Source organism: Leptosomus discolor, chromosome 1, assembly GCF_034619465.1.
Source record: "Leptosomus discolor isolate bLepDis1 chromosome 1, bLepDis1.hap2, whole genome shotgun sequence".
Lineage (NCBI taxonomy): Eukaryota > Metazoa > Chordata > Aves > Leptosomiformes > Leptosomidae > Leptosomus > Leptosomus discolor.
In genome coordinates this window covers 162096823-162118205 of record NC_141391.1, presented here as the reverse complement: position 1 = coordinate 162118205, position 21383 = coordinate 162096823, and the positions used below count along the sequence as shown (strand labels likewise).

Sequence of the window (21383 nt, the reverse complement as noted above, 5' to 3'; positions counted from 1 at the left end):
CTGGTGTGTGTCTCCAGAAAGCCTCTAACTGGGTTTAGGTTTTGAAAAGCTTAAAAGTGGTGTTGTTCATTCCAGTCGGCATTTTTGTTACCATGTCATCCTTTATTATATGTAAAGAATTACTTACTTCATGATCATCTCTTAAAATGATCACAAAGAAAATGAAGCTCGTGGTGCTTGGACTGCTATCGCTTACTGCATTTGTATAGTTGACATACAGATTCTTTCTTTTTCATTTAGAAAAATACCCATGGCTGAATTCTCTAGTTGGTGTTTTGATATTAATAAGTTATCTTTGGCAACTTTTCTTCTCCAGTCACATCCAACCTGTTGGGGTCCTGACTTGGCCTGGCACCCCTTTAATATCAGCGGGCACAGCCCTCAAATTCACCATTTCCTCCAGGGCTGCAACGCTGAACCGTGGTCGGGACAGGACATCTTGATACACAGAAGGGAGATCTCTAATACTATAACAGATCCTTAATGATTGACTCAAGGTAAATTAGAGGCAGCAAAATCTGTGTCTTTTTAATGTAGGATCACTCCCAGCAGTGTAGTATTGAGTATTTTGTCAAGACTTTGCCTAAGGATCTCAAGACTGGGACAGAGACATCACTCAGTCTCGCAGTACCATCTCTATTCCTTCCAGTAATTCCGTTTTAAAATGGAGCCCTCTTGTTTTTCCAGTCTGAACAATGAAGCTTGGCTGGTCTGGTATTTTGCCAGTCCTGTCCTGAGACCCATTGTATGCATACCGCTTTTGCAGTTCATCTTAGTTGTGACCAAAGAGAAGAAAAACATAGGCAAGGTTGTTTCCTTTATGTAAAACTTAGAGTCTACCCCAACACATGCAGACAGAGTTTCAGGCATATTCACAAGATGGACATGGCATTCAAAGAAATGTACCAGAGACACTGGAGATAAATGGGGGATTTGGACCAGAAGCGGCAGAAAGGTAAGCAAAAATTAGTTAAGTACAAAAAAATCTGTGTGGATTCATCCTACTGTGTCCTGCTAGCCTGAATTCAATTCTGCTATTCTTTTCTTTTGCTAGAAGTATAACCCATTACCTAACAAGGGTTTTCAGAAGACCTTTCAGGTGTGGAGAAAGAAGAGGGAGCTGTGATGTGTGGAGTGAGTTAGTACAAATTCCATGAGGCGCATTAAAACAGCATGGCCTTTCCCCGAGACAGACTGAGGTGGAATCTGTTTGCCTGGTGCTTCCTTGCAGAAAGGTTTTTGACAGATTTTGTTTTGGAAGCAGTGATCATTAATTCTGGTGTGACTAAGGAGTAGCTAAAGTGAGACATCAATGCAAGGCTATCATGACTTGGGTAAATTTGGGGATATAATAGTTAACTTCCAAAGTGGTGCTGGACTTTTACTCTGTATATTCCTTTGATGCAGGAGACATAAGGAAGTTTTTACCTTGTTAATACTTGGATTGCCTTTGAAATATCTGGTATTCACCACTCCCCTCCCCACCCCCCCTCCCCGCCATGTATTTTCAACTTTAAAGGGGAAAAAAACAAAAACCCAATTCCTGCTAGAGAAGGGAGAGCTGAAGAACATGAAGAAATTGCTGCATCTTTGCCCAGAAGCATTCTGCAATTTTGGGAGGATTTCAGGTGTGTCAGTTTTAGTCGGGGACCAACTGTAAGTGAAATGCATTCCTATGGAAACCAGAAGGTGCAGTTCTTCCAAAACAACTCAGACATAAATGTACATTTATATCCCGGGCTGAATCTTCATGGTTTATATTCTGGAAGGCCTAATATCAGATTATTCTGTCCTGGTTAAGAACAGACAAACTTGCCAAGTTCAGAGAAGGCATTAGCTTGTATATTTGACTCTAGTCCATTTGATCCACATAAATCTGAATCAAAACCAGACAACAAAAACAACCCCACATGATTTTCCTAGCACAACCATGGATTAAAATGGTTCGTGAGGATGAAAAAATCAGCTGAATACTTAATATTTTTATGGTAATGGTTTGACGTGGGTCTTGTCTTGTCCGAACTGGTGAAAGATCTCAAGCGAGAGGAAATGCAAACCACAGCAGTGTGCCAGCGCCTCACCCACAGCTAGGGGTGCACTGGTCAGCAGCAGAACCTGCAAGAGAGAAGAAGCAGACTCTGGGATGCCTCAACTCACTTGGCTGGTGTGTAACGTGATGGGGTATGTGGGGTTATCGCACAATGCCAGCTGGAAGCCGAAAGAGCAGTTAATGATCACACAACATTTTCAAGATGTAGAATGTAATCTATTGCCCAAAGTATCACTTTGGGGTGGGAAATGATCTTCAGATTCAGTGCATGCACTGACCCCTGTGAGAACTGTTTTACGAACTAGAAGGATAATGGAAGGAATGTTGTTCACATAGGCATTAGCTGCTGCAGTCTTGTTCATCAGCACCAGAAGAATCACTCTCTGCATTGTGTTCTGGAATAAAAGCATACTTTGTGAAGGAATATCTCTTTAAAAGTCTGTCTGCCTAAGTGTTCTTCTGGAATAGATCTTGCGGAATAATGCAGTTTTCAAAAGCAGCGCCAGCCAGTTCCTCTGTATAGACAAAGCCTTGGGCATGCAGGATTAGACTTTAGGTACTTACATAAATGGTGTCTCGAATGAGGGCCCTGCAAGCACATCCTGATGATGGTTAGGGGCTGTGAGTTTTGTTGGTTGGTTTCCCAACTTGGCTAGCACTGACAACAGCCATGTGCGCTCTTAACCTCCCACAGGCAGAGGGGAAGTTTTGACAAGCACCTTGAAACAGGCTGAGATGCTGCTTCCATCCCTTCTGCCATTTGAACCACCACCAGGGCAGAGACCAGAGGGGCAGCCAGCAACCCCTCCTGCTCGCAGTACACCGACATCTCCTTTATGTGCAGTCCCGTACTGACGGCGTTACCGAAGGCGAGATAAAACGTGTGACTGCTTTCAAACACTGTTTCTAAGAAGCCCACAGGAGTCTTGTAGAAGTGTTCGTATCCTAAAAAGCACCTTCTCCATCCTTTTAAAATGGTAGATTAAGTCATGTGTATGACTCAGCCTCATTTTCTTGTCCTGTGACTTTAGGCGAGTCATTTCTTTTCCAGCTTTCTGACAGGTTTTGGCCAACCGATCCAAAAATGCCATGTGCCTTGTTTAGAAAGGTGTGTGTGTGTGTGTCACCCTGAAAAGATAAGGCTGAGCTGTGTCGAATTGCATGCCCTTCGAACCACCACTACTCCACGTTTTTAATTAAGCCCGCCTTTGTAGTACCCTTATTTTACAGCTGGCAATATTCATTAGATATGGCCAATACAGTAGTTGATAAATTTTAGAAGATGAAGTGATCGGAGACAACAATTCAACGGTATTTCAGCGGGACGGGGGGGAGGGACACGGGGCAGTCCCCGCTCCCGCCAGGAGCCTGCGCGCCGCCCTCATGGCGGCAGCGGGGTCCCAGCGCTCGGCGGGAACAGCGCCGGGCCCGTTCCCTCAGGAGGAGGCGCCGGGCGGGCGGGCACTGCGGCCCGGACGGCTTTAGGGGGCTCACAGCCCTGCCCGCTGGGGTACCGTAACCTCTCACAGCCCCGCGCTCCGGGGGTGAGCTGTGTTTTAATTATTGTTGTAATTTTGAGGGAGGAATTTTGGTGTTCGATGGGGGAGGGAAATTCTGCGGTGCTTTACCCTTGGGGAACAGAAATTTACATCCCCTGAAAAGGCATCTGGCAAAGAAAAGCCAAATAAATCCGTGTGTTGATATATGATTAATCATTTATTTTCCTCTGAGGCAACAGATGTAAAATTCCACCACGGCGCCCCTCGGGGCAGGTCAGATCCCCTCCTGCCCCCAGCGCAGGGGCCCAAACTCAGCTTCGGTTAAGTCAGCTGCCAAGTTTCTGGCAGTTCAAAACCAGCTCATTAAAACAAGCTCATTAAACCCAACGCTCCGTGTCGGGGCCAGGTCCCTATCACACCGACTGGCCGTGTCTGTTGAAGGGAGTGCAGCGTGTAGGTCTTGCTCACGTCTCCTAGCTCCCAGGGCGGTGACAGGAGGATCGGGGCACCCGAGGTGGCACAAAGCGTTGTGTTTCCTCAGAAAGACCCTTGTTTCTTCATGGACTTGCTGTGTCGTCTCAGGCTTTCATCCTTTTATCTGTTTCATTGCAGGCCGTGGCAATTGAAAGCCTCTGGGTCTTTGGTGCGCCAACACACCAGCAACACGAGGACCCTTGATGTTCATCCCTAAAGTTTTCAGTAGGGTGTGGTGTAATTTCTTTGTTTTCCCTCCTAAACTGCAGGAGGGCACAGGTCTGGGTCTGCCTTGTTTTTCTGCTGTGAGATGCCAATTACCTAAGGATGGGGAGTAAGAGAGTCGTCCCATGACCTGTCCATCTTGGAGTGCAGGATTACGTACATTTCAGGAGGATATTTTTAATAGAGAAGGGGATTGTAACACAATTGTAATGCCTTTTGCATGACTTGTTTTTCTTCCTTCAGTATTTGAAGCTAAGGGTTTTTTTACATCTCTTCAAGTATTTTTTAATTAATGTTTTACTGTAATTATTTTTCTGATTGATATTAGGCAGGATGTGAAGGCATGATTTCTCATTCCATAATTGTCAGGGATCTGAAATAGAAATGAAATATATCCTGACACTATCAGAAACAACTGATTTTATGGGAATATATCCATTAAATACTAACAGAAGTGACTCCGTCACATTTTCACTCCAAAACCAAGTAATTCTAAAATTATAGTACTTTCTTTCTCATGTCTTCCAGCCTCTGTACATAAGATTTTTGCAAGCAAATTAGGCAGACCTTACGTGTCCATTTAGCTGAAAAAAAGCTATTTGCAGATATTTAGTCTAAATTATCCCGTCCTTTGTTAGACATAGCCCATCTTGTAGTTTCATAATGAACTTGTCTTACCTCTCATGGATCTTATTAGCAAGGATGAGCAAGCAAACATATATGCACTTCTGGATGAGGTAGTTTAAAAACTTTTGATCAGCCATAGCTAGAACAGTGAAGGCGAGCTGACAATGAAGACAGAAGCAACCTATCCATCTACAAAACCACAAAAATGATACAGAAGGTTATAGATCATATTTCTAGGGATCTACTTTGTATTAATTTTTCTTGCATTCGCGAAATTTAAGGAGGTCATGTTTTACTTTTTATTTAACCGTGCTATCAGTAAGTGCCTATTCTGGTTCTAGGCCTTGCTTATAGGAAGTCACATAAAGAGGGCAGTGGAGCTGTAATGGACTACAGACATAGGAAGTTAACTATGAAAAAACCACAAAATAAACTCTCTGTATATGTTTGTGCATAATAAAAGCTTCAGATTTTTACTACCCTTTTATTCTCTTCATGCAGGCACACTTCTTACAGGCGTTACTTGCACATCTTCAGCATTTATTAGGTAATCTGAACTCCAGCAAGAACTTGAAAACAAATACAGCTTTATAATCTACTTTCAAGATGTACGACTAAGTTGTAGCCATCTCAATAGCACTGTTTTGTGGGCTTTCTGTCACAGGAAGATGGGGAAGCTGAGATGTTGTATAGCCTTTCCGTTACCCATTCCGCCTGCAACTATGCTGACTTTTGTCATAAAGATACAGACTGCCTTTAACTTTCTTACCAGAATAAATGCCACTAATGGTAAATAATTTAAAATGTTCTCACCTCCAAACTCATCTCTGATCCAAGATTCTCACAAGCAAATGAGACCTCTTTTCCTAATACCTGTGAAACCCTTCCTAGCCAAACCGGTTCATCTGAGAGTAATGCCATAGATTTTCTCCTTTTGGTCTGGTAGGTCAGATAGTGAAGAGTTGAAAGCAGAATCTGAGTTTAAATCCATATGTGATGGAATATTGAAAGGTTCTGTAGTTCAAGGACTTCTTAAAAGTCCTTTTACAGTCGTTTGCTCACTTATTGCCACCCCAATACTATCTTTGTTTGCATTTCCCAGTAGTGAGATCAATAAATTATCGCGTGCTCTTTCACAATGAAGGCCATGGAGGATCAAGTAGTCCAAGAAGAACCAGGATACCAGGATGATGAGGTAAATTCATGATTCATTGAAAAATTATGTGCAGCAAATGTTTGACGGTATTTCGATGTGTTACAAAATCCACAGAGAGACAGGAGGTCTCCAAAGACCATCAGGCAGTTCAATGCATTTAAAATTTTGTTCCAGTCTAATACCAAGAAAATCTCATTCTAGTCCCTGCACAGCCCTGCTCTTCAAGTACTCTTCATTAACCTTTCAAAAGCTATGCACAGTTTTTAATAGGATTATCATTATTTCTTTATATTTTACACTTCTATATTAAAGGCAAAGGAACTATCAATTATGCTTCCAAGGAGTGGTGTTCCGCCTGAAAAGGCTGAGGAACTGTGGCGGAAGGAATCAAGAAGATGATGATTGTAACACGAGTTTTATTAGCACAGCAAAGGATGGCTTGCCTGTGAACATACATTTTATGAAGAGGCTGATAGGAAACGTGTAGGCCTTCTTGGCTCACTATGGCTTTGCTTATTCGGGTAGTCCACCAAATTACGTATTATTAGGGAAAATAATTTAAATGTTTATAAATGTTTACATTTTTTTTCCACTATTTTTTTTAGGAATCCTTTTTTCAGGATATTGACCTGCTACAGAAGCATGGAATTGTAAGTATTAGCAGTGATGTTACCGCACAGAATTGTCCATGTAAAGCTGTTACGAGATTATTTCCAAAAGTGTATAGACATTGATACAAGTAACTTAAATTCTTTCTTGCAATAAATTCTAAATCGGTCATGAGAAGATAAATTTTGCCTTTGGTGATAAGGCAGGTTTTCAGAAAATCTCATTCCATCAGATTCCTAAATAAAGCAGCGAGATATTCAGAGTATTTAGCACCCAGCACTCTTGAAAAACCAACGACTTGCTAATTTATTTGAAAACTGTGTGATAGATTATTTCCTGTTCCTGCCAATCTTTGTAATTACTCCTGCATTTTTGGTGCCTGTGAAATTACACTGTGACAATTGTTGCTATACTATTTTCAGCATGCTGGTGAAGGGGGTAGAGTGGGAGTGAGGAAAATATTGGTAGCTAGAGAAATAAGTGGTTCGTTTTCTTCATCAAATGTGAATTCCTATAATCGTTAGCATCATCATTATTATTATCACATAAACATCACCTATTTATTTGAACTACTATTACTATGTTTATCCAGGAGACCGGCTTATGAATCAGAACCCTATTACATTCAGTGTTATAGAAGCAGAATAAAAAGCTGGGTTTTCCCAAAGTAATGTCAGATTTAGCTCTAATATAAATTACTGCAGACAGATACAGATGGGGAGGACGCAGACGCAGTAAGACAGCTTTAGTCAGCACTACAGTTACTGGGCTTAGCATGTCAGCATGTAATTGTTGTCGACTTTTTTTATTGGCAATTCATTGAGGGTTCTGAAGGATTATGAGATTGGGAGCTCTAACTATGGGGCAACATAGGAAACCCACACAAATTCTTGTGTTAAAAATTTTACAAGTTGACCAAGGAGGCTGACCTCATGAGCTGGAAGGGAGTTGTACTGGCCTGTCAAGATTAAATGATGCATGGTATGCAGAGAATGATACTAAGGTATGAAAGATCTTGAAAATAAAGAATAATGACAGGCTGTTCTTCTGGCTTAATGAGGGTTTCCTGCTCTTTTTCTTTTTGGTGTTTTTTTTTTTTTTTTTTTTTTTTTCCTTCCAAGTCATTATTCCCACATGCCAGGTAAAGTTTCTGTTCTCAGCTGTGCCAGTTAAAATCTTTGTGTGAACATACGATGACCCATATCTGTTAAATTCATTTGCTTAAATAAATAGTTTTTGTGGGTTTAGAGTTTTTTTCCTAGGAGTAGAAACATTTAGTAGATCTGACAGCGTGGCCACAAAGAGAGTCAGATTAGCACAACTGAAGCTGCGGCTGGATATTCGAAAGTGTTTGGTAGGAATTAAGGTGCTGTGACCCCGCAGCCTTTGCTGAGTGTTCCTGCCCCTAGAGCATGCTATCCCTTCTTCTGGCACATCTGCTTTCGTAGCCACCCTGTGAACTGGATTTGAGAATCAATTAGTCCAAACAGTATCACAACAAAAAAACATGGTTTAGTTTTTTTGGTTTGGAAATTCTCAGCCTGCTCCCTTTTCCACTCAGAGGCACAGGACTGGGACAGGGCTGCAACATGAGGCGGAGGATCAGGAGAAGCAGCTGGTATAAGGGGGCAGGCGGGTCAGCATGTTCAGCCAGGAGTACTGCTGAACCCTTCACAGTACTGAACTCTAGTCTAAGGAGGCAGGATGTATCCTAGGACCTTGGTTGGCACCTAAGCTGTCGGTGAAAGGTGGATCTGTGCGGGAGAGAACTTCTATAACCAGGTCTACCACACGGAGATTTGTAATGTGCAACAGCCTTAAGTGTGATGTGATCAGAAAGACAGAGCCACTGAAGAAACGCAGAAGCAGGGTAATGCATTCAAAGTTTGGTCTTTGCAGTAGCAGTCTGTTGTCTTAATAGAAACAAACAATAAACCAGCTCAATCCTTTTTATGTTGCTGATTGTCATATTCTTTTGGGTGGAAGAGACATTTTTATTCGTGACTGATTTTACCTCACCCATCCCTATTAATGTAATAATCGAAAAACATATCAAAGGATGAGAAATAAGCTTCCAAGTGAACATGACTAATTTCTTGCATAAGCCCTCTCCCTTCTTATGTCCTATGCACCCACATGCTCTAGATAAATAGATGATGCATCCAGTTCATAGGTTTTTTCAAAGAAAAATCTTGGCTTGAAATGGTAAATTGAAGTATTATCCCACACCTTTCACATAGTATGTTTTCTTCTGAGTAATCTGTTACTTGCCTTAAAGTTTCCACTGATGTCAGTCATTAAATGAAGTGAGAGGAGGCAAAATGTGTCAGTAGGGCGCTGACTGAAGTCATGCTGTCTCCAATTTATGAAAAACTCTAGTAGTTCATTCCAGCCCAAACTATCGGTCAGATCTGGAGGATACGTGTGTTTTAAACTGGACATACTGTGAACATGGAGAAACAGCAGTTAAGAGTCAGCTTCTGATGATCCTTGTGAGTCAGCTCCCAGTTAGCCACAATCAGATTATTTGGTTTACAAATTAGCTGTGCTAAGGGACCGAGGACAGATTGTGTGTTACAGGGTTTACCTGGGTGGGCTTCAGACTATCTGAAATAATCCGTACTGTTTCTTTGCTGCCAGCTTGGATCTAGAAAGACTGAACAGGGATAAGATACCTCTCCATCAAAAGCACCAGGATCTGGTCTCTGCACCATGATCCCTCACACCATTGTTACTGAAAATTTTCTGTTGGTGTCACAAATTACCGAACAAAGACTTTACTATAAATCGGCTTCTTTCTTGGTGAGAAGACATGTGAATGTATAATAAAATATGTTTCAAAGGTTTACTTTGCCTTCTGGTTGTTAACTGTCACGAGTACTCACAGAAGGGAACTGTCTTCACAGAACGTAGCGGATATTAAAAAACTGAAGTCAGTTGGGATCTGCACGATCAAAGGAATCCAGATGACCACAAGACGGGCACTGTGCAATGTAAAAGGGCTTTCAGAGGCCAAAGTGGACAAGATTAAAGAAGCTGCAAACAAGCTTATTGTAAGCCAATCACTTTCCTCATAATTTAAACTTACGCTGGCCTCTCCAAAATGCTGTGCGACATTTCTCTTAACAGATGTTTTCACCACATCATCAAGATAATTTTGAAAATTATTCTGCGTTTTATTCTAAAGGGATAATGCTTTATACTCTACAACAACCAGACAAATGCTGTGGTGCTTTTCATACCCAACCTATGGGTAAATGAGGGTAAAGGAGGCTAAGGTGGAGAGAAGATACTTAGATGGGACATTGCACTTTACCTTCAAGTTAAAGCTAAAATAAACCTCCCGTGTTCTCTTTGGTCTTCCTTAGGAACCAGGCTTCCTGACCGCCTTTGAGTACAGCGAAAAACGGAAGCTGGTATTTCATATTACTACTGGCAGCCAGGAATTTGAGTAAGCTTATCTCTACTTAAATCCTTCCTTAGTCCAAACTGTTCCAATAATCATATTTATCACCTTTAACGAGACACAAAAATATAAAGGAATAAATATTCAGCTAGGACATGTAAGGTACCTTGCCTTTGGAGCTAGTGCTGGCTCAAAGATGCCTGCATCAGTAGTCAACAAAACCAGCCTCTTTTCTGAGGGGAAACTGGACTTTGTACAGTCATTGTAAATAAACAGTTTGCATCCAGAAATCCTGAACGTATCATCATTTTTTCACCTAGCCAAAACAAGCTGCAGGTCTCGGGTCAAAATTATGTCTTCAAGACCTCCCTTGAAATACTTTTATGGAATGTTATATTTTCAAAGGTATTTTCTCTCTTCTTTCTTTCCAGTAGTAATTTCTGTAGATCTTTCTCTTGCACACAGAAAGGGAGGTTGAGACAGAGTTGAGGTTAAGACAGAGTTAATTCTTTATAAATCAGTGATCATTTAGTGCCCTGCACTTTATGCATCAAGTGAGGGGCTTTAGAGCAGAGATAACTTTTCTTAAAGCAGCAAAAATGTATCATTTTTTACTTTCCTCTTGTGATTTTGTGGCTTTAACTATATCATAATCCTCTCCCTTTTTCCAGTAAACTTCTGGGTGGTGGGATTGAAAGCATGGCGATCACTGAGGCCTTTGGAGGTGAGAAAACCACATTAAATGAGTACTACTGGACTATTAATACTATTACTAATGTGCCATATAGGAAAGATTTCTCTGACGCAAACTGTGTTCCTTTCCAGTAACAAAACTGCCACAAAAGATATTTTATTTATGCACACTTAGGATACATTGCATTTCATGTAAGATTTTGAAATTGAAATTAAGCTACTATTATAGTAAATTTGACCAGTTAGTGGTTAACACTTCAATAAGAGCTCATAAACCACAGTACTCTTCCCTTTAGAAAAGATAAACTGGAGACTAAGGTGCTTTGATATCATGGGATTAATAAACTCATAAGCTTTCCCTTGGTCATTTTACTGAAAATGAAACTGGGCCTGATCAGTGGAATCAGCCATTTCCTCTCCCACAGTTAACACTTTTCCACAGGTGCCATGTGGTTTTAACTTCTACACAGGAAAGAATGAACGACCTTAGCAGTCAGTCATGATCAAATTAAAGCATTTAAAGTGGTGTCCCCCAGGGCTCAGTACTGGGGCCACTCGTGTTTGACGTCTTTATCAATGATTTGGACGAGGGGATGGAGTGCACCCTTAGTAAGTTTGCAGACGACACCAAGCTGGGTGGAAGTGTCAATCTGCCTGAGGGTAGGGAAGCTCTACAGAGGGATCTGGATAGGCTGGATCGCTGGGCCAAGGCCAATTCCATGAGTTTCAATAAGGTCAAGGGCCGGGTCCTGCACTTCAACCACAACAACCTCCAGCAGCGCCACAGGCCTGGGGAGGAGTGGCTGGAGAGCTGACAGGCAGAGAGGGACCTGGGGGTGTTGACTGTCAGCCGGCTGAACGTGAGCCGGCAGTGTGCTCAGGTGGCCAAGAAGGCCAACAGCATCCTGGCCGGTATCAGGAATAGTGTGGCCAGCAGGAGCAGGGAGGTGATCATTCCCCTGTACTTGGCACTGGTGAGGCCACACCTCGAGTACTGCGTCCAGTTTTGGGCCCCCATACGAGGAACGGCTGAAGGTTCTGGGGCTGTTTAGCCTGGAGAAGAGAAGGCTGAGGGGAGACCTTATCGCTCTCTATAACTACCTGAAAGGAAGTTGTAGCGAGGCAGGGGTTGGTCTGTTCTCCCTAGTAACAAGCAATAGAACAAGGGGAAATGGCCTTAAGCTGCACCAGGGGAGGTTCAGGCTGGATATCAGGAAGAATTTCTTTACTGAAAGGGTTGTCAGGCATTGGGAACAGGCTGGCCAGGGAGGTGGTGGAGTCACTAGCCCTGGAGGTGTTTAAGAGATGGGTAGATGTTGTACTTAGGGACATGGTTTAGTGGTGTTGATAGAGCTAGGACAAAGGTTGGACTCAATGATCTTGAAGGTCTCTTCCAACCGAAACTGTTCTATGATTCTATGATTCATTTGAGATTCTGCTTTTCATTCAACACATTTCTACTGCACAGAATATGATTTATAAATTTGGGTTAAATGATTTTAAAAGGTAGAGATAGAGGTGAATAAAATTAGAGTGTTTCTAACTGCAGAACTCCTGAATCTGGAAAACTCAGAAAAAGAAACCCTGACCTTTTTTTAAAAAAAAATTTTCTTTATTTAACAGAGTTCCGGACAGGCAAAACCCAGCTATCCCACACCCTTTGTGGTAGGTGTAATACCTTAAAAGAGAGAGCTGTTTCTTCTCAGTGAATCCACTCTTTACAACTAGAGCAGAATTAAACACATGGAGACAAGTCAGAATCTTTTATCTCTAGAAATGCAGTGAAACAGACCTTTGGCAACTCTTACCTCCATTAATTGTGTTTGAGTAGAGAACTCATATAAGTGATTACTTTTTAATACTGTTGACATCAGTGTAAGTTTTGCCATAAGAAGAGAGAAGATAATAGACTGTCTTAGAGAAATCAGTGACACACGCCATCTGGAAAGGCAGAGCACAAATACGGGTTGCAGGTGGACAGGGGCATTTTGCTCAGAAAAGGGCAAAGGCAAGATTCTTTCTCAGCCACTCTTCTAATTTTCTGTTTTCAAGAGGTTTTGCTGAATATGACATTCTGAAAGGGCAACAAAAGGATACTACTGGCTGACAGGAACTGGATAAACAAAGGCTTTGGCAGTCACCGTATTTGGGCAGTGCCAAATGCAGCAGGACTCTGATTTCCCAGCGATACCTCTCCATGTGTAAATAGAAGTAAATAATAACTAATATAGCTACTAATGCTGCTGGAATGTAGTTACCAGACTATATTCCATATAGTTACCAGACACTGGGTAGGCAAACATTCCCTTAAACAAACCCTGTATTATAAAGGAAATTATGGCAGCTTTTGGAAAAATAAGGCCTCTTCCATTTAGCACAGTCAAATGGTCAGCAGAGTCATACCCTTTTGCATGAATGATTACAACTGAATTGAATATTTTAGCTTATTCACTCCAAAGAGACTAAACCCACAATCAGTAACTATTCGTGTATCAGGAAAAATTCATATCCAAAGAATTTTTGATCATACGAGTTGCAGCTGGGAAAAAAAAAAACCTACTAAATCAATACCATTAATTTGGGCAGAGGACTCAGAGGATGCTTTGTGCATAAGAACTTATTAATAATACCCTTACCTATTTTCAACATAAAATATACAGATTTAGTGATGGTACTGAGTAAGACACAATTTTAACATTAATTAAACCTCCTGTGATCTCAAATCACAAAAAAAGGCTTGAGTTTCTTCTCAAGGTGGCAGTGAGACTTGAGATACTCCTGATTTCCCCATTGATTAAAACTGGTGGTTCTCTGTGATATGGATAAGCAGTTGTATGTTATTAAAAAATAATAATAGAGGGAGTAAGAATATATTTTTCCTGCTTTTTATTTTGATCTTCTATGATTCACTGTAGTGACAGCTCAGCTTCCAGGACCAAATGGCTACACAGGTGGAAAGATCATCTTCATTGATACTGAAAACACTTTGTATCTTTTGGACTGTTGAAAGCTACAGCTACGAAGAACTGGAAAAACAGTTCGTTTTGTTATAAGCAAATAGGAGGCTCCAGATACCTTCATACGTGTAAAACATTATGACTGACCCAGAATGCCTGGAGAGCACAGTGTGCAGTGGCCCACAGGGCAGTGACTTTTTTTCTCTGTCATTTGATAATAATCCAACCTGGAAAAATTAGAGTTAAGACACAGATTTTATTTTAATTGTTTTTTTTTTTTTTTAGTCTAATATGCCTTCTTGATAATGAGACAGGTGATAGAAGCTTTTCTGTTTACTTCAAGAGAAATTCATCTAAGTACTGAACACTATTTTTAACACTTCATGTCTGTGGTAGACTGCATATAAATAGGTTTTGCTCACAGCTAAATTCCTAGAGCACAGATATCCATATGTCAACCTCCCCTCTGCCTCAAACCCTAAACACAAACCAATTATCATCGTGAGCCCTAAACTATCTTTAGGGTACGTGGGACAGTGTGAAGAGAAAAAGTCAGCCTTCTCTAGGATCAAAATAAATACTCTTCTTTATTTTTCCATAGTTCTGTTTTGGAATGGAATTTTATTCTTTCCAGAGCATGTTTGTACAAAGAGAAATCCTTAACTTTGATGCCAGCCGACCAGACCGTCTTCGTGACATTGCTGATCGCTTCAGCGTTGACCACGATGCAGTACTTGACAACGTGCTGTATGCACGTGCATATACTAGTAAGACCATTATTGCAACTGGCATGGTATCTGTGTTTTTTCTCTAAAAGGGCCCCATTTTAATAGTTCTCAGTTTATTACCTGAGATTGCCCACTGAGGATCACGAAGAATGTTTTGCTGCTAACAAAAGAAGTCGTAAGCTTGCTTCCATTTTCTGTTTCTGGTGTTGTACAAGGATTCCAGCTCAGCTGCACTACCTGAAAAATCAAGTTTTGCAGTTTGCCACAACAGTAAGTGAACTCTGCCGTGTATATGATGAGTGTCAGCGCAGCATCTTAGTAAGAGAAGCACCAATTAACGTAACCATGATTGCCCAAATGCAAAATTCTATAGATGCTGCTGATAAATTCTCTACGATCTTGTGAAGGGAACTTTACAGAGACAGCTCCAACACACTCTGTCACAAAACATGGCATTAAAACTTCAAGGAAGTTTTAAATGGGACTTTTACTGTAGGAGTACAATATAAACGTGAACAATACGGTTAACACAATTTTTGCATGTCAATTAATTCAACATTAAATTCAAATGTTTATATTGCTTTTCAGTTCTTAACACAACAAAAAAGTTGTCTTCACACATAGTTTTGTTGTGAAGCTTTTCACAGAGAAGCTTTGTTAGCTGGGCAAGTGGAAACTGGAACCTGCAGAAGCACAGGCACTGTTGGGTACTGTACAGGTAGCTTGTTATTGGGCACTGGATTTAAAACTGCTGGCAGTGAAAATATAAACAGTGCAGACATTTAAAGCAGAATTTTAAAATTCAGGCCTCTGTTGCTTCAGAGCTCCTTCTGGTCCTAATTTCATTTGGCAACTGTCCTTCCCACCAGGTGAACATCAGATGGAACTGCTTGACTATGTAGCAGCCAAGTTCCATGAGGAAGCTGGTATCTTCAAGCTATTGGTACAAGACTAGTGGTTTTTTTTTTGTATGCTTACTGCTTTCAGAATATGTTTTCCTATTTTCTTTCACTAAATTTACTTAATCTAGCCTAATTACAATGCAGATCATTGACTCCATAATGGCACTTTTCCGTGTGGATTTCAGTGGTCGTGGAGAGTTGGCTGAACGACAACAGAAACTTGCTCAGATGCTGTCAAGGCTCCAAAAAATATCAGAAGGTAAGGGAAAATTGCAAAATTTGGAAAGCATGGACTGGAGTTACCGAAACAGTAGATGTTGGTAGCATGACCACCTCATAGCCCGAGTGTATTATCCATCAGGCATTGGCCCAGGAATCTTTCCTCACTCTACACCTCTGTCAGTTACCAAAAAGATCAAACTGATAATAATAATATATTATTTCAGGATGACAGATTAAGGAGTCTTTAGAAATATTAAACATTGAGAGTTTTCCTAGAAATACTGTTCAGAGAAGTCCTTAATGAGAGAATAGGCTGTAGAACCGGCCATGTAGAACTGGACAAGAGAAATTGTCTTCCCCAAATTTTGACAGACTAAATACATAAGAAAAATGAAGAATAGAAAAAAGGATGAAAGCACAGAGAGATAAAAAGGCCATGCACATTGCCATGTTCCCAGTACTTTGCAATGCTCTGAGGGACGATGACAGGATGAATAGGGTTCCTCCTTTTTGGAACATCTCAGAAATGTTGATGAGGAATGAGTAAATGTTTTTTTCATGAAGTAAAAAAAAAAAAAAAAAAAGGGAAACAAAAGGAGGGAGAGGGGGCTGAGGGCAGGGAGCCAAAAGAGAAGGAGGGAACTGAGAAAGACTTGTTCAGTGGAATTCTGAAAAGTGCTCATTTTTGGCATATTACAGCTGAAGTCACACAGGAGCAAATTTAGGCTGTCTCCTGATTAACTTCAGCCATCAGACATAAAGAGTATTTCCTTCTCTTTCACTTGAAATTTGAAATGCTCCAGCAGCAGCCCTGCTTTTACCATGGATAGGAGAATATTTTGGAATTCTGATTGGACATAGTCCACTTTCTCTGCATTGTTTTCTATTGCAGAATATAATGTGGCCGTGTTTGTGACCAACCAGATGACTGCTGACCCAGGAGCAACTATGACGTAAGATACTTCTCTCTCTTTTAAAAAAAAAGTCTTCTCTTTTGTATTACATATTTAACAGAGATGAGAACTGAGATTGTATGGAGCAAGAGGCACCGAAATGAAGGTTCAGACTGGTCATTGGTCCCTCTGGTATGATGAATCATTCATGGATGACATCTATAGGTTTCTCTCAGGTTTTGTAATGAGTTTTTTGACGTTTATCTGCTGCCTGGCACAATGGCTTCTTTCACTGTGACTTGAACAAAGAGAACAAGCCATTAAAAGTATTGAAAAAGCACACCATTTTCTTTTGGAGCAGTTTATATATAAGTTTAAGGTGTGTATTTCTTGAGCCTTTTGAATTTGAGAGGAAAAATATGCCACCATTGAACATTTGAGTATCCTGTCTTGAGGCTAGTGGGTTAAAGTCCTTTTTGAATATATTTACCTATTTATTATTCATTACTGAATTCAATATGGACTTGTGCAAAGCCTTCGACACCGTCCCGCATGACATCCTTCTCTCCAACTTGGAGAGACATGGATTTGACAGATTGACCACTCAATGGATAAGGAATTGGCTGGATGGTCACACTGAAAGAGTTGCGGTCAATGGCTTGATGTCCGAGTGGAGACCAGTGACGAGTGGCATTCCTCAGGGGTTGGTATTGGGACCAGTGCTGTTTGACATCTTTGTTGGCAACACGGACAGTGGCATTGAATGCACCCTCAGCAAGTTTGCCAACGACACCAAGCTGTGTGGTGCGGTCGATAGGCTGGAGGGAAGGGAGGCCATCCAGAGGGACCTTGACAGGCTGGAGTGGTGGGCCCATGCAAACCTCATGAAGTTCAGCAAGGCCAAGTGCAAGGTCCTGCACCTGGGTTGGGGCAATCCCAAGCACAGATACAGGTTGGGGGATCAAGAGCAGCCTTGTGGAGAAGGACTTGGGGGTGCTGGTGGATGAAAACCTAAATATGACCCAGCAATGTGTGCTCACAGCCCAGAGAGCCAATCGCATCCTGGGCTGCGTCAAGAGAAGTGTGGCCAGCAGGTCGGGGGAGACGATTCTGCCCCTCTACTCTGCTCTGGTAGACCCCACCTGCAGTGCTGCATCCAGCATAAGAAAGACATGGACCTGCTCCAGCAGGTCCAGAAAAGGGCCGCGAAGATGATCAGGGGCTGAAGCACCTCCCCTGTGAGGACAGGCCTTCCAGTGTTTAAAAGGGGGCCTGCAGGAAGGGTGGGGAGGGACTATCCATCAGGGTGGGTAGTGATAGGATGAGGGGTAACGGTTTCAAACTGAAAGAGGGGAGATTTAGGTTAGCTATTAGGAAGAAGTTCTTCACTGTGAGGGTGGTGAGACACTGGCAGAGGTTGCCCAGAGAAGCTGTGGCTGCCCCTTCCCTGGCAGTGTCCAAGGCCAGGTTGGATGGGGCTTGGAGCAACCTGGTCTAGTGGGAGGTGTCCCTGTCCATGGCAGGGGGGTTGGGACTGGGTGATCTTTAAGGTCCCTCCCAACCCAAATCATTCTGTGATTCTTTGCATATGCCTTGTCTGACAGTTAATCACAGTATTAACCTATGGAATCTGCACAGTGAATCATCACAACTTTCTTGCTAATTTAGCTTTCAGGCAGACCCAAAAAAGCCCATTGGGGGCCACATCCTGGCTCATGCTTCGACTACCAGGATTAGTTTGAGGAAAGGGAGAGGGGAGCTGCGTATTGCAAAGATATACGACAGGTAAATCACCTTTCCTTCCCAGGAAGGAAGCCGTGTTACGAGCAACCGGAAGGTGACACAAAGTTCATGGTACTGAAAGTTAATAGCTTGACAGTCGATTCATGGTTTCAGAATAACCACACTTCTGGATGGTAAGCTGAGAGAAAATCTGGAAGGACAAACTAATTAACAGACTAAAGTTGTCTTGCATGTCATATATATTAAATTAGATAATCTTTCATCATAAATCCTTCTATAGATGCTCATCTCTTAAGGGCCACCATCAAACAGTTTGGTAAGACTGGTGGTCCCTTGGCAGGAAAATTCCAGAGCTGTTAAATTACTGAGTTTTGCTGACATAATTAACTTCACTTTACCTGGTAAGCTGTGGCAGACACAAGTCATTAAAAATCGTGCTAGTGGAATAGCACGGAGAGACCAGTGTTTCTGGTCAGGAACTAAGAAATTGAAATGAGAGTTTGCATGGACAGAATCTTTCCTTCTCCCGCACCTTCTCCATTCCCCTCCCTTGTGTTTGTCATCTTCCAAGATGCGGATTTAGTATTTTCTGATCTAGATAATATTGATCATATCCTACTGTTTGCACGTAGGTATAAAGACACTGACGTATTCCAGGGTGCTTACACTTAAAACATTTTGGGGACTGTTTCACAACTGCATTTAACATGGGGAAACCCACAAGGTTCTTGTTTCTTTTTTTTTTTTTTTTCCCCAGCCCTGAGATGCCTGAAAACGAAGCCACATTTGCAATAACTGCTGGAGGGATTGGGGATGCCAAAGAATAGGCAGAAGACTGATATAAATGTACAGCTGAAAACCACCTAGGCAGCTGGGATGAAGATTTGTGCAAGGTCACCACCTGCTTGGCTGCGCTTTTATCTTTTGGGAACCATTTGAGATATTTTGGGAGAACATTGGGATGAACTCGGTACAGTTCAGTTTTATTGATCTTAATAGGATTTGGTTCATTTAGGGTCTTCATTTTTCAACTGAACATTCAGCAGACAAAGATTTAAGAAATAAGCTTGTGAATTGTTCAAAGAATCCTTTTCCTATATTTTGTGAAAATCAAAGCTGTCCTTTCACATGAGACTGATACACTCTTTTCTGGTCTCTTTCAAAAAGAATGTCTATGCAGTAGAATTGAATAGTGCGAAATGGAACAGAATTGGAATAAACACAGTTATAAAATTGACATAAATAGATGGAAAAGGCAGTGGCAGGAGCCAAGAACGTGATAGACTCTTATGTAGCGTAGAGGAACAACCTACTTTAAAAATACATTTTTAGGCATTTTTATCTTGAGCAGATAATCTTTGTATTTTCATTTGGCGTTTTCTACTTCTTGGAGAGAATGTTTTAAAACTGTTCTTATTAAAGTTAAAAATAAAGATTATGAATTAGAACAGCACTCTGCTTATGTTTGGGTGCTTTGAATCGTGCTCTCAATAATCTCACTGATCTTTCATGAGAGAAATGAACCGGGTGCAACCCACCATTTTAAAACCTTTTGCCTAGTTCTCTAAAGACACAAACTTTATAGATTTGCTTTGTCAGTCTCCTAATATAAGTGAGAATATTAAAGATTATTATTAAATAATATTAAAGATTATTGTTAAAAAGCATAAGAAAACAAAACCAGTGGCTAGACAGGGGAGAGAGGCTGGCACCGGTACTTACACCAAGGGAAAGGCACTTAGGGCTCAGCTGGCTGGGGGAGCGTGCTGCCTGGGCAGCAGCTCAGGCAAAGCTACCATCTAGCCAGGGATGTGTGTGACCAGGGGCAAAAGAAGAAGCCAGGAGTAAAGAGAGAAATGGGGGATCAGGGGACAAAATCCCAATGCAGTTTGCATCACCTCCAATGCTCATGGAATTGCTTCTTTTAAAATAAACTCAACAATTTATATGTTAGACACTTTAAGGGAAGGCCTTGCTTTGTCCTCTTGTATAAAAATACTGATCAGAATGGGTCTAACTTTGGTGTCTGCTTAGAGAGCTTGTCCTCACTGACATAAGAATTTTTTTCTTTAGATTAACTAATCCACGTAAGATAACATGAAGCAACAAGGCAGCAATGACCAGAAATTCATCCAGGAAAAGCCTGACACTGTAGCCTGGGTTTACCTTGTGACGGAGCTACAGAGTTTCCCTTCCTTGAGTGGTTTATTAACAGACCTTTGACATTTTTCCTGAGGTAAAGCACTACTTTTCACAGTGGAGAGAAGTCTAGAGAGACAAAGGCAGGGAGGTTGGCCGATCGGAGGGAGCCAGGAACGGACCAGCCGTTGCCATTTGTTAACACCTAGTTCTTTGCCATCTAGTGTGCCCGTCTTTCCCACACCAGGCATTCGCATCTAATGGCCAAGCACTGAGTGCCCGTGAGAGCTTACGGTGCCGCCTGACTCCCTCCCACCCCCAGCCACGGCTTCTCGTGCAGGGATGGACCGACTGGCTACTTCTTGGTGGGTGCTAGGAGTGTAAGTGCAGCACAAAAGAACTTCTGGCCTATGCCACGCGACTGCCTCATGACTTATTTTATCGTTAAGCCAGGAGTCCCTGGTTGGACTAGGGAGTCAAACGCTAGCAGCCCACGAGCACGGTGTCCACACCGTGCCCGGCATCCTTCAAGTCCTTCATTTCTTCCATCACGGGCAGCAATACCACAGCGAGCGAAGGGGTGAATTCATTTACTTTCTGCAGAGGTTGCCGTGAACCTCTAGCAGCTGCGGAAGAGGGTGTACGAGCGGGGGTTGCCGGCCCGACCCGTGTCGGGGCCCGTTATGCCATGTTCTCCCGGCACTCAGGCGAACGCAAACATCATGGCTGCTGTCACTCCTGCTCCTGCCCGAGCGCCGCGCCAAGATCCCCCTAATAATCTGCCAGGGAAAAAAAAAAAGCAAGAGGAAAAACCCCGACCCACCGGACCCGTGGGGCCTCGCCGGCGCCGCCCCGGAGGCCCGAGGGGCCCGCTCGCCCCCCGCGCCCCGCCGGGTCGGGCCCCCGCCGCCGCCCCGCGGTCCCGTTATTGTCTCCTCAATCCCGCCGCCGCTCTCCACGGGGCCAGCGGGCGCGTAGGCGAAAGGCCGTATTCTCCAAACCCGGCTACGCTGCAAAATTAACGTAATCCTTCGACCCTCCGCCAACCCTGCCTGCCCAA

The 21383-nt window shown here is 42.3% G+C and overlaps 1 protein-coding gene across 1 annotated transcript; it reads left to right on the top strand.

Annotated features, from left to right (window-relative positions):
- The first annotated feature begins 6013 nt into the window (after positions 1-6013).
- On the top strand, positions 6014-19011 carry DMC1 (DNA meiotic recombinase 1). Its single transcript, XM_086479812.1, has 13 exons — positions 6014-6070; positions 6637-6681; positions 9547-9693; positions 10009-10091; positions 10718-10770; positions 12363-12404; positions 13655-13727; positions 14372-14463; positions 15294-15367; positions 15471-15585; positions 16441-16501; positions 18110-18226; positions 18942-19011. Exons 1-13 carry the CDS (start codon positions 6014-6016, stop codon positions 19009-19011), a joined length of 1029 nt encoding a protein of 342 aa, XP_086335938.1.
- Positions 19012-21383: the final 2372 nt, after the last annotated feature.

What these genes read in the sequence shown, in the direction of transcription:
- DMC1 (XM_086479812.1), top strand. Translation starts at nt 6,014, where the DNA reads ATGAAGGCCATGGAGGATCAAGTAGTCCAAGAAGAACCAGGATACCAG. An exon ending in TGCTACAGAAGCATGGAATT is followed by an intron (nt 6,682 to 9,546) that starts GTAAGTATTAGC and finishes CTGTCTTCACAG; the next exon opens with AACGTAGCGGATATTAAAAA. An exon ending in AAGCTGCAAACAAGCTTATT is followed by an intron (nt 9,694 to 10,008) that starts GTAAGCCAATCA and finishes GGTCTTCCTTAG; the next exon opens with GAACCAGGCTTCCTGACCGC.